Consider the following 13,187-nt stretch of genomic DNA (forward strand, 5'->3'; position numbering starts at 1 on the left):
AGTTGAAGAATGCGCGCGCGGGCAAACGAAATCTAACACAACTACATTGGGCTACTGGGCAATAAATCTCAGTTTTTGACAAGCGGTTGACAAATTGCCCAGCAGTCCAGTGCAGCAATGCGGAATTTGGTGTGATTCAGGTAACTTTATTTTTTTAAAAGGCGCCTTCTATTATGCATTTATATTACAATTGCGAAAGGGAGAAATAATATTATTACAACATGGCATTTTGGAGACCTTTTCAAACGGAACAAAACGAAATTTACCATCAATATAATAAAATTGTTTCAGGACATAAATAATTAAAATATGTTGTTGGCCAAATCAACATATAATAGAAATTGTCTACACATTATATACAAATTATTATAGTTTTTTACCTTTAGCAGAAAACCTATTTAGGTACGTCTATGAGTCATTAAATTTTATTGCCCGGCGTTTTTTTGCATGTTCAACTGACTTCGGAGAGACTATAACACCAGTTATGTTTTTAAATTGGGCTTATGTTGTCGTTTTTTCTCTTTATTTAATAATTAATAACAAGATATGAAAAAAAAAATATTATGTTGGAAATCCCAAGGGGAAGTTCACACTACGTGTGCTCTACCACTTAACCCTTGCTTTCATTTAACATTTATGCATACAGTGTAGGAAAGTACCGATGGTCTATCAGAAGTTACGTGAGAGCGATAAAGTAAGCCATAGAAATCCATGTGATAGACAAGGATGGCTATAATGATTTAAAAATACACTTCTGCACGGCACTGGAAACTGGTCCACTGTAAAACCTGACCTTGCACAATGCGACCGGCATGCGGTGTGATAATAATGGGCAAAAAACTTTCACAAGGAAAGAAATAAATAGAATTTTATAGCACCTATTTTATATCGGCAAATTCAACTGCTTTTGCCTTTACTGTCATTATTAATTAATAAAATTAATTTGTGTTTATAAATAATAAAATCATTTGACATACCCGATGTTACAACAATTGTTCAAAATTTTATCCACCAAAGTGTAAACACATTTGGGTCCGTCTTACTCAGTTTCCACGAACTAACACAAATGCTGTCTAGTTTCACTATAACACAAATGCTTCACCATAATACAAATGTTGTCTTGCTTCACCATAAATTAAAACGATATCCATCAACTCTGAGTTGCTATACACGCCAATCTTTTTTGACACTAACTACTAAAAAACTATTGTAAACACTATATAACAGGTAAACACTACCGCAAAGACGATTGCAAAATCGGACTTCAGTATTCGGTGTCTCTGAGGCCACGTGGCTCTCCACGCGTATTGCGAATGACGCTAGAGACTACAGTTGTCCAGCTATGTAGTGGTTGAATGTACTATAACTTCAATAATTTTTTTTTCTCGGAAACTATAAGGATTTTACAAAAATTTTTGTTACGATATTGACTCCATTTTTCATGCCGCATCTATTCCCAAATTTTTTTGGATAAGTTGTGAATCACCCTGTATAGGTACGGAGGAGTTTTTGTCAACATAAGTTTATGAAAAAAGCATTGTAAATGAAAAAGTCTGCGGTTTGCCATGTTAGGTCAGGTCTAAACAAGGCCCATAAACGGGTGCACAGTAGTTGAAGTGGCTTAACACTAAAGTTTCGCATAGCATTTTCTTTGTATTGTAGTCAATATAACTCCTATGAGGATACAGAAGTCTCAAAGCATTATACTGACTTGCTCTCTGAACCTAAGTGAACGATCAAGAGTTAGTCCTAAATTTTTGACACTCAGATATTGTTATTTCAGTTGTGAAATTAATAGCGAGAACAACGAGTGGGGCGACATCTGTTATTTTATTTTTTAGTTTTGTCTTTTATTTAAGTTAATTTAAAAAAAACGGCACTAATTTAAATATGGGGGGCAGTAGCAAGTAAAAAGTTGTTATTCGCAGCATTAACACATTTTTTAATAGTATATTACATAATGAGTGTGGTAAAATCTAGTTACCCAAATATTATGTAGAATACTTTATCTAAAACCGTGCTTTTTTAAAAAAATATTTGTTAAAAGTCACCCTCTAAAAGGGTTACGCCTCTATTACTGTCTGCTTAATTTTGAAAAAAAAAAAACAAATAGAATCGAGCGATTGTGAAGGGGAAATATCAGATATCTGACAATAAATCTTAAACGTAAGTATTGAAAAACATCTCATTCTGATAGCAATTTTTAAGAAGAAATCGATTGGAAACAAAACAGTATTTTGAAGAGATGATGAATGTAGGGTTTGTTTTATTATTTGTTGCGATTGTTTCATTCCAAACACAAGAATGTTGTGGATGGCAGTTGTGTGCTGTGCTGTAGCAGAGGGATATGTGGCAGATTCGGTAAAAAAAAACAGGATTGAAATACAGAAGAAAATCAGTGGGATTTAAAAAAAAAACGATTCAAATTGACGAATGTGACTAACTCAACCATAACAAATAGATTAAAATAAATGTGTAGACATCGGTCAATTTCTTTAATAAAAAAATTAATTTCCTTTTTTGCACTGCAATGTTTTATCACAGACAAAATAGCTATCGCCCCAGACCGCTACTGGAATAGGCCAGCAGAATTTTAGGAAGAATCAAATGCAGCGGTCCGCATTCCTACGCGTATCCTAGTAACATATAATCAACGGTTTGTCAATGTTGCCACGTGTACTTACAGCTCTATTTTGTACACTTTTTTTGCGTTTCTGTATTTACTTAAATGTATGATGTAGAGGTATTGATAAAAATGTTTTAAAGAATCAACGAATACCTATGTAGTTTCATATGATATTCTGCAGCGGTGTCACAATTAGGTTATTTAATTATAATTTCGTTAACGAGCTACTATTTTCATTTTTTGGTATTGAAATACTGCAGAAAATATGTTTCCAAATAAACAAAATTCGTAGGTAATGATATTTTAAATAGCATGTAACATATTTTTTTTAATATTTGATGATCATAAATTTATTTAATATACAAGGTGGGTTTTTAGTACGTCGCGGAATGTAGGTACAGGTTTGACATCCACTTATAGGTTTAATAATTAAAGATAAAATATATGTTTAAAGTAAAAAAATCATTAAAAAAATTTAAATTTATCCTTATTGAAAAAACAAACAACGATTTTTATAATTAACCTTTACAACAACATAAGTAGAATACCTAAAAGCGTAATAACATTAAAATACTTACAATTTTTACAAATTTTCAATATGCAAGTAATTGTGATGATACAGTTGAAAATATGCCTTGATGTACTATTTATTCCTTTAAAAACAAATTCAGAATTATCAAACATTTCGTCCTGGATTTTTTCTTCCAATACTTGCAAATTTTGAGATCTTTAGTCCTATATTTTGTTGAAGTGTCAACACAAAAATATGTCTAAAGGACTGAGATCGGGGCTGTTTTCTGGCCACCTAAGGTTTCTAATAATATTGTTTACAGTGTTCGTTGACGGTATTCGTTCGCCAAAATAAATTTGCTGATATTCCTAAAGAACTTTTGCACATTATTGTCATTTGAATAATACAGTTTAATTATGTTTTATTTTTCGTTTCTGTCGTTTTTGTCTGATTGTGTGCGAGAGAGATAGAGACATACTGTGCGATAGAGATAAAGTGACTTTGTCCTCATAGAGGGCTTTTCTCTTTCTCTCTCTATCTCTCTCTGCTGTCTTCAGGAGTCTCTGGGGCTTCCCCAGCATCTTCAGGACACCTAAAGAGGGAGCGCGGGGTAGAGAGCGTGGCGTTTTTAGCCTTCATCATCGAGCTATGATGTCACAACGTATAAGAAAAAAAAAACGGTTTTTGCTCGTAACTCGGAAATGACTGGAAATATCAAAAAATCTCCCATGGTTCTGATTGGTATACGAGCGAAAAACGTCCGAAGTCCGCATGTCGAAAAAAAAAAAATCGGGACCAACAGTGTGTGATATCATAGAATAAAGAAGTGTTTATAACTCGGAAAGGCTGCGTTGAATCGAAAAAATAATTGAAAAAATCTCCCCACACCCTAGATCTAATTGTCCCTTCTGCGTTGAATGCAAAAAAAAAGGTCTTATAACTCGGAAACGGTGTGTTGAACCGAAAAAATAATTAAAAAATCTCCCCTACGCCCCAGATTGTGAATATCCGTTCTGCGTTGAATGGAAAAGGTCCGAAGTCCGAAAAAACAGTAATTGTTTCCCTACGTCTTAGTAAAATTAAGCTTTTAAGTTTCACTACTATACCTACATATATCGATACGTAAATCTAAAATTTCGAGTGAATTGCAGGAAAATAATAAAATTAAAAATAAAAGTTTCACATAACTTTACTTGTGCAGGTAATTTTACATTACCTTGTGTGGCATCTAAAGATCTCGTATGAAATTTTACGTAAAATTTGTACGAGTGTTACTAAACTTACGTACTTATTATATTAATTATTTAACTATACCATCTTTAGGTACTTTAATAAACTACTGAAAGTATACCAGTAAGGGCAGTAAGTTGTGCTAAACATCTTTTTTTTATCTTACTTTAATTTTTCCTTTCCAGGTTTGCTGTATAGAAATTTATATAAAAACCGGACCGAAAAAACCACTACGCCGACAGAGAACGCAAGTTGTAATGATTTCTGAAATACTTCTTTCCACTTCTTTAAAATCACAGTTACGTAAAATAGGCGTGGTATTATTTTTTAACATTAAATTACATATTATATTTTTAAAAATAATGCTATATGCATATTACATCCAAAATTTTAATTTATTTAATTTGCAACTTGATTAGCAAAGTATCTCAAAAAACGTTAATTACTGCTTATCATAGCCTTATTCACTCCCAAATATCCTATGCAATCCTGATTTGGGGTCATTCACCTTCAGCTGATACAGTTTTTGCTACTCAAAGAAAAGCCATTCGCATAATCTCGGGTTTAAAATTCAGAGATGACTGCAGAGCACAGTTTAAGAAACTTGGTATTTTAATATTACCATGTACTTACATACTCCAGTGCCTTTTGTACGTAAAAGAAAATGAAGAGTCGTTTACTGTCCGTAGCCAAATCCACCTTCATAATACTAGAAATAAAAATGACATAAACTTAAACTTTCATCGCTTAAGTAAAACACGTAATGGCACATCATATCTGGGCATCCAGTTTTTTAATGCATTACCAGTTCCAGTACGTCATCTCAACCCTACTTTATTTAAAAGAAAAATATAACACTTTCTATTAACCAACGCATTTTATACTACGCAAGAATTTTTAAAAAGTGATCTCACCCTAATATGACTATCTTAGACGTAGCTTCGCACACTTCAGTTGCATTGTATCAGTTTTTTTTTCTTACTACATTACTCATAATCTTATTTTAACATGTACCATTTACTGTTTGTTTTGTTGTCCTCTTGCAAACATTTTATTTTAACATTTGACAACCATTTATTGCTTGTACTTGTATTGTTTCATTACTATTTTCTTTGTTTTTTAAATTATGAACTAATTACGTGTCAACACTGTTATAAGCATGTGTACTGTGCTGTATATGTATTATATATTTTTTTTATAATGATTTTATATTACTACTATAAGTATTTTTTTTGACATGTGTAAACACTTGTTGTGTACTAACACTAATAAATATCTATCTATCTATCTGTCTGTCTGTCTGTCTGTCTGTCTGTCTGTCTGTATGTATGTATGTCTGTCTGTCTGTCTGTCTGTCTGTCTGTCTGTCTGTCTGTCTGGCTGTCTGTCTGCCTGCCTGCCTGCCTGCCTGCCTGCCTGCCTGCCTGCCTGCCTGCCTGCCTGCCTGCCTGCCTGCCTGCCTGCCTGCCTCTCTATATCTATCTATCTATCTATCTATCTATCTATCTATCTATCTATCTATCTATCTATCTATCTATCTATCTATCTATCTATCTATCTATCTATCTATCAAAAACTCGATTCTCATTAAAATAAATTTTATACATAAAAAATATGTCATTTCCTGATTTTTTTTTACATAAAAATATTGTTTTTTAAGAAAATTATACACCAGGTGTAAAAATGTATTCGAGGACGTTTTTTAAAGGGTTAAAAATTACTATAAAATGCATTTTTTCCTATATCTTTAATCGTTATTATGAAGTTTAAGGGTTGATTGATTTATTCCCGAAATTTCAAGTCTTAATGTTTATAAATAAACAAGTTACGAATTTAAAAAAAAAACGCTACCTCGGCTAAAAATGGTCCTAGAATAATATCTTTTTTTAAATTCGTGAAAAATTACCAGGATTACGAATATCAAAGCGGCTTTAAAAAATATTCATTCTTCGCTAAGTTATTAACGAAAAACCTTATAAACAAATTACACTATTTGTTTATACGCCGTTTTCAGGAGGTTAGGTTATGAAATTACAATTTCCAATTTGCATATCTTGAAAATATAAGTCAAGACGAAACAAATGAGCCCTCATAAGGCCCTTTATTATAACGCTAACAACCGCGTTTTTGCAATTGAAAAATGTTATTTCTAATAAACAAATGCAAAAACTCGTAAACAAATAAATATTTTTTTACCAAATTTTCAGGGTTTCTTAAGCGTAACAAACTACAACTTTTACTGCAGTTTAGAGACGACGTATGCTCTTTTCTTCTATTTATAGCCAATTCAAATTTCGCTGGTTTTTTGCAATTATTTAAACGAATCGTTAATGGATTTTAATTTAGCAGGTCTCAAATGAAGCGTTTTTAGAAAACCTATAAGCATAAACAAAAGCAAAGTCCTGTTGGAGAGCACTTTTTAATACAACTAAAAAACTCCATTTTTGGTAATTTTTACATTATAACTATTGTTTAAACAATGATCTTGTTGTTTTAAACCGATACTTTTTAGGAAATATTATTTCTTTTTGCCTAAACTAACGATTAAACCAAGTTTGATGAAACTAAAATTTTATGTTTCATGGGTCTTTTTTTGTGGTATTTTTTGATTTTCAAATAAAAATAAGAGTAATAATATTTTATTCAAAATTATTTATGTTACTATTTACTGTACTGTGTTAGTACACGCTTCTTTGGGATTGTAAATCCCAAAGACTCAAAAAGTGGATTTTAATTGCTTACAAGATTATTAAACATGGCGGCTGCTGTTTTCCTCGGCTGGAGCTACAGGAATAATAAGGTGAAGTTTTTTAATAGGAATAGACGGGATCACTTACAGTATATTACGTTGATAATAATCAGCGTTTGAGATCCCATATAAGGCTGGGAGCTGCGAGAAACAGGATCTAGTTGCCTCTTCCCCAGCCCGGGGAAACTTATATGTAAGAGTAAATTGAAAATCAGCCCGGGGAAACTTATAGGCAACACTGAAAAACGACGAGTAGTTTGCCACCTTCATACGGGATGGCACCACCAGAGTAAAATGTTCCGCCACACCCTATTTTATCTGCAGACAGGGCATCCCACAGCCATAGAAAATATAGTATTAACGTAGAATGAAATGTTCCTAATATTGCCAATAAACCGCGAAACAGCGCCACGTAACGTTTTGGAAGCTTACTACTACTTAGCTCCTAATGAGTAGGCAACACTTTATACTTTGTGAACTGATTATAGCGCCATCTATCGTATGCAAACGACTTCTCACTTATATCCTCTATATATTATTTTAAAAATTTTAAAAGTAAACTCTTATACAAATAGGNCACCGCCCAACAGATATTTTTTAATGTTTTCATATACATATACAGAGTGATCTTAATTTTAATTAAAAAATCTCATGAAAAAGTTTTATATGAATATGGGTCATAGAATGTTTCACTTTCAAGATAAAAGACTACCTACTGAATTTATAAAATATAAATTTTCCCAAATGTGCTGAGGATATTTTTTGACATAGCCTGATGAAACTTAACGGATTCCAAATACGTCGATCAGTACCATTAAAAGCCACATGTCCTAATTGTATTTATAAGAAAATATCACGTTTTATAAAAAAAATCTAGGAGATTTTTTATTAGAAATATAATTTTATATTATGTCTAAAAACTTATTGGCGTAGAAGTATTGATTTGTTTAACAAGGTTGTACTATTTGAAAATGATAGTTTTGTGTGCCAATGATGAACTTTCGACATAGTTCCAAACATATCAAAAGTTGCTAAAACTTTCAATCTTCGACCTAGAGAATCCATTTTTGTAAATAGTATATGTGGAAAATCACATGGCTTAAAAAAAATGGATCAACAATATTTGCATTGATAGACATATATTCCATTTTGTTTAGAATTTAAATCATGAAGTTATTGCTTTAATTCTTGATTCTGTCAAAGGCATATGACTGTGGATCATGACATTTTATTGAATGTTTTAGTATGCGATGATATCAAAAGTTAGTTTATTTTTTATTTCATTTCGATGCATTACTTAACCAGTATGGTATTCGTCAGGGAAATGATTTAGGCCCTCTTCTGTTCATGTCATATACAAATGATTTAACTAAACTACATGCCAAATTTTTTCACAGCATTCGCAGATGATTCATTTAATATTCCAAATGTTGAAAACCTACAGGATACAACTAGCTGTCTTAACAGACTTGAATACAAAAACCAATTATTTTTGCAACAAAAAAACCTGAATTGTAAAATTAAAATAACATATACAGAGTTCGTCGCTTCCATACCTTCAACATTCTTTCATTACACTATAACTATTATCGTTTGGGACATAGTCAACAGTGTTATAAAACATACGTCCTTAGATGGATTGAAAAAAAATGTACCTACTTCTAGTTCACCTGACAGATTTACTTAATACTAATGAGAAGATTCTAACATAAAAATAATCATTTTTCCCACAAATATTCCGTGTTGCATCAACAAATTGCTTATTCAGCTGATCTTTTAGTCATTGAACTGAAAATTAAATGTCAAGCGAGTTAAGAAATTGTTAATGACAGTGAAAAGGAATTCTTCTTCGATGAGCAAGTATTCTACGGCTATTAACAGTGGGGAAAGTACGTTTGTATAATTGTGTACATGCACAAATACAGGGGCAAAAAATGTAACAGCATAATAACGCCCAGGTTTTTATCGACGGACGATTGCTGGCACAAATATGGTCAATTTGCATATAATAACCATGTTATACGTGATGTTTTTCGATGTTTATGGGACGAGGCATGGTAAATTAGAGCCTCGTGCCGCGGTTATTATTATCCGAAACACTAACATCATTTGTATGTTGAAAACTCTGCATATTTAGATAAGACGTACAATCTGAGGCCTAAAACAATCAAAATTTAAAAAAATAATGTGCTCATTCAGTAATATTTAATTTATAACTCGTTTTTGCGTTTTCTAAAAGCACATAACTCCTTAAATATGTGGTGAAATAGATATTTGAAACGGTTCAAACCGTTCGCAAAGCATTTGTGACGTCACACCGTTCGATTAGGTCGACTCGACGACTATATGCACTATTAGCATTAGCTATTGTCGTTATTATGTATTTGTGGTTTATGTTTTTTCCTCGTTTGTGGTATAGTTTAAATTTGTTCCTGTTTCCTTTATATTTTTCATTTGTAGAACAAAACATTAATTAAAGAAATCTTTGTGCCAAAAGAATCAGTTTAACGCTAATCTTTATTTAACCATTTTTGTACACATCATTATATTAAGCACTCCAATTGAAGACTATGGTGCAAGAAATGTATAGTAATTTTTTTTGAAAAATAATATTTGTGCAGCGGTACATAGTTTAAAAATGTACTCTTTTGGTGCAAATATGGAACTGTGGGGTTAAATAGACACTGAGCTATAAGCTAAAAGCAAATAATCCCGTATTCTCTTCTAACACCAATCGACTTTTCTTTTTTAATTAGGTTTGTTAGTTCTAACAAAAAATGACAAAACCGAGTTTCACCTTTGCGTGTTCCCGTACAATCTAGCAAAAATGGCAACATTCATTTGCGTTATTACGTGGGAAAACAGACGATATAATGTATGTATGTGAGACCAAGCTAAGTATGTGGGTTAGCCGCTAACAGGTGGTGTGACGTCACAACATGTCTTCTTCATTAATTATTTTGAGGGAGATATTGTTGAAAATAAATGCTGATTTTTTTGTACATCACCTAACTATGATGTGTACTTTCTTATGTTCTCTGTTATGAATTGAGGTGCTAAATCTGCACAATTGATTGGTCAGTTACTAGTAAGTTTAATGACATTTGATGTGAATAAATTGTCTATGCATTTGAGGCACTTTACTGTTTTGCTCGTCAGTACTGACAGTGCAGAGATCCATGGATAATGCTTTTGAGTGAGTCTTGTGATGTTTGGCCACGGTACTTGGGCTGCGAGTGGGTTAGTCGCTGGGGTCTTCTCAGGCTAATTGGTGCCGCGGTACTCCGCGGCGCTCAGGTGCTAGTGGATTAGTCGCTCAGGCTAATTGGTAGTAAAATGCTTAGATTTGTTTATATGTTTAATATACAGAATAGTTTGGTGATAAGTAGTAAGTATCACAGTTGCTTATCGATTGTGCAGTAGATATATCACACCCTGTATATGTTTAATGTTAAATAGACACAGTCATATTTTCAAATAGAGGCGAAGGATCCGGTAATCATTGATTCATTTATTAACTAGATAATAGGGTGCTCAGGTATGCTTTCCAATCATTTACAGGCGTATATAGTGGCCATTCACTAAGAGAGGATCACCTCATCTCACCATCACAATAGCCAAGTCCTGACCTGCCCCGACAAGAGGCCGTATTTGTCTGATTGTGAGGTATTTACATTTTGCTTTAGTTACACATATGTTTACGCCCGCAAGATAAATAACAAATATTCACATGTTTTCAACGTAATAATCGACAACCGATTTCTACCCTTCTTACCCCTTTCAACCCTTTATTTCTCCTTACGAAAAATACACAAATCTTACAATTATATGATGTAAAATAAAAAAACTAAAAGAAAACTTTTGTAATGCTATCAAAAACTGCAGAGGAGGCGTGGGATGGTGATGTTTCGCCCCCACCGTTTCGCCCCTGCCGTTTCGCCCCCGTCGTTTCCTCCCCAGTGCCGATTGGCCCCCGACCGTTTTGCCCCCATAAATAAATATGCTTTCATGAAATAAGGAAATAAACCATTTTTTTATTTATATTTTTAATCTGAAAAACAGGAAAGATAGAAAAAGATGATTGCGGGGGGCAAAACAGTGGGAGATAAACGCTGGGGGCGAAACGTCATATAACCAGGAGGCTTAGCCTCCCAAGCCTCCTCTAACGAGCCGCCACTGCTTCGTACGTATCTGCGTCTCCTAAGATCGTCAATTTTTGTAATCGTATACACATCTGAATGACCACGAGGAGGGTATATAAGAAATAGTAGGGGGCAAACGAAGCATATACTCTCCTAGATCGCGAGAGTAACGGTTTGGTTCGAATTTCAAGACTTATTTCTCAATTCGTCGTTAATCATGGGTTTTTGTGTTAACGGTGTTATCCTTCTGTTAACGGTTGCTGCGGTTACGGATGCGGAGAAGTTGCGTAAGTGGAGTTTACCTTGTTCTTACTATCTGCACTTATTGTTAGTCCAGTAGAGAGGGGTGCAAAGCAAATAAATTTCCATAAACCGCATTTTTTTTACAAATTGACTAATATGTTATAGAACAATAAATTAAAATGTTATTAACAATTTACATGGCAAAAAATGCTTGAATATCTCGTTTCTGCGAAGAATCTGTAAGAGATCATTTTTGTTATAAATGAAATAATGAAATTTTGTACAAAATAGCATCGCTCCAATTTCTTTTATTCCAGATATAATTTTGCAATTTACATAAAATGGCAAAAATCGATGGTTTTTCTTAAAACTGTTGCCAATTTTCTAAAAATCTTTGCTGAGTTATTGACAGTTATACGTCATTTTGCAAAATTTAATTTTATTAATTTTTGAGCTTTTGAGGTTTCAAAAAAAAGTTTTATTTTGACCTTAAAAATACGCCTTTAAATTCTTTGTACTAAAATTTGAATCACCCTGTATGTAATCAAAGTTTTTTCTAGATTCTCTAAGTCTTACACTATGTACTGACCAAGTTTTGTAAAGATGGAAGATCTAGAGAAATTTAACCATCTTTCCAAAGTTTCCGGTAAGTCTGAAGTAAAATCGTCAATAAGCAACGACTCATCTGTCCAACAGCGGATTTCGGAGGCTTAATGTACATAAATTGAGAAGTATTTTCCGAAAGCTTAATGAAGTTTCATTTATCTTTATAAAATTGACAACAAATTTAAGAAAAACATCGATTTTTGACATTTTTTAATTGTAACATCATTTTTGACGTAAAAAAAAATTGAAGCGATGCTAAACCAGTTGTCTTTAAATATATCCACATGTAAGGTAATCAATCACCTTCATTCGTACAATCAATTTTATTGCCTACGATTATTGCATTGATGAAAGTCTTGAATTATCTAAGAATTTTTTTTTAAATGGATTCGAAATCTTGAAGGCCGGTCCTGGCGTACAACTAAAAAGAAACGTATTTAGCTGCCCCAGATAAGACTGTGCGATTTGTACAAAGCAATGTGTTGTGTTGCAACTTTACCGGCCGTAACAAACGTTTGCCGTCTATACAGGGTGATTCATTAACAATGGGAAAGTCGAAAGCTGCAGATACTACACGTGAAATGATGACCATTGGCGCAAACATGCCTTAACCGAAAGTTGATAGTTCCGGAAATACAGGGTGTTGAAAGTTAAAATTTTAAATCGATTTTTTTTGGATTATTCTGAAAATATGTAGGTTAGGAACTTGAAAATTTGTGAAACTATATTATTTTAGGCGACGAATAAGATACGTTTTGTAATTTCAGCATTGCTCATAGAGGGCGCCACTTACGACCAATTTTACCGAAAATTTAGTTAATAACTTTTTACCCTGTATATTTAACATGAAACTTGATTCAAAACCTGAAAGAGCTATCATTTTTCCATTAATTATGTACTCTTGTTTCATTTCAGTATCTCGATCCGTTTTCGAGAAAAATCGATTTAACGAACACTATGTTTTGATAATACGAGAAATTAAAAGCGAAACAAACCAAGTGTTTCTTCGTGTTATTACAACAATTAACAATAAAACAAATAAAATACGTAATTATGATTTAAAGTAATTGTTCGAAGAAT

At 32.9% G+C, this 13,187-nt stretch overlaps 1 protein-coding gene across 1 annotated transcript in view; it reads left to right on the forward strand.

Annotated features, from left to right (window-relative positions):
- Positions 1 to 11,430: 11,430 nt before the first annotated feature.
- LOC108910196 (protein takeout-like) overlaps positions 11,431 to 13,187 on the forward strand; it is a 28,843-nt gene continuing 27,086 nt past the window's right edge. Inside the window, exon 1 of the mRNA XM_018714736.1 lies at positions 11,431 to 11,545. Within this exon, the coding sequence (XP_018570252.1) occupies positions 11,476 to 11,545 (70 nt within the window). The 5' untranslated portion in view covers positions 11,431 to 11,475. The remainder of the gene's footprint in view (positions 11,546 to 13,187) is intronic.

Source organism: Anoplophora glabripennis, unplaced genomic scaffold, assembly GCF_000390285.2.
Source record: "Anoplophora glabripennis isolate ALB-LARVAE unplaced genomic scaffold, Agla_2.0 scaffold322, whole genome shotgun sequence".
Lineage (NCBI taxonomy): Eukaryota > Metazoa > Arthropoda > Insecta > Coleoptera > Cerambycidae > Anoplophora > Anoplophora glabripennis.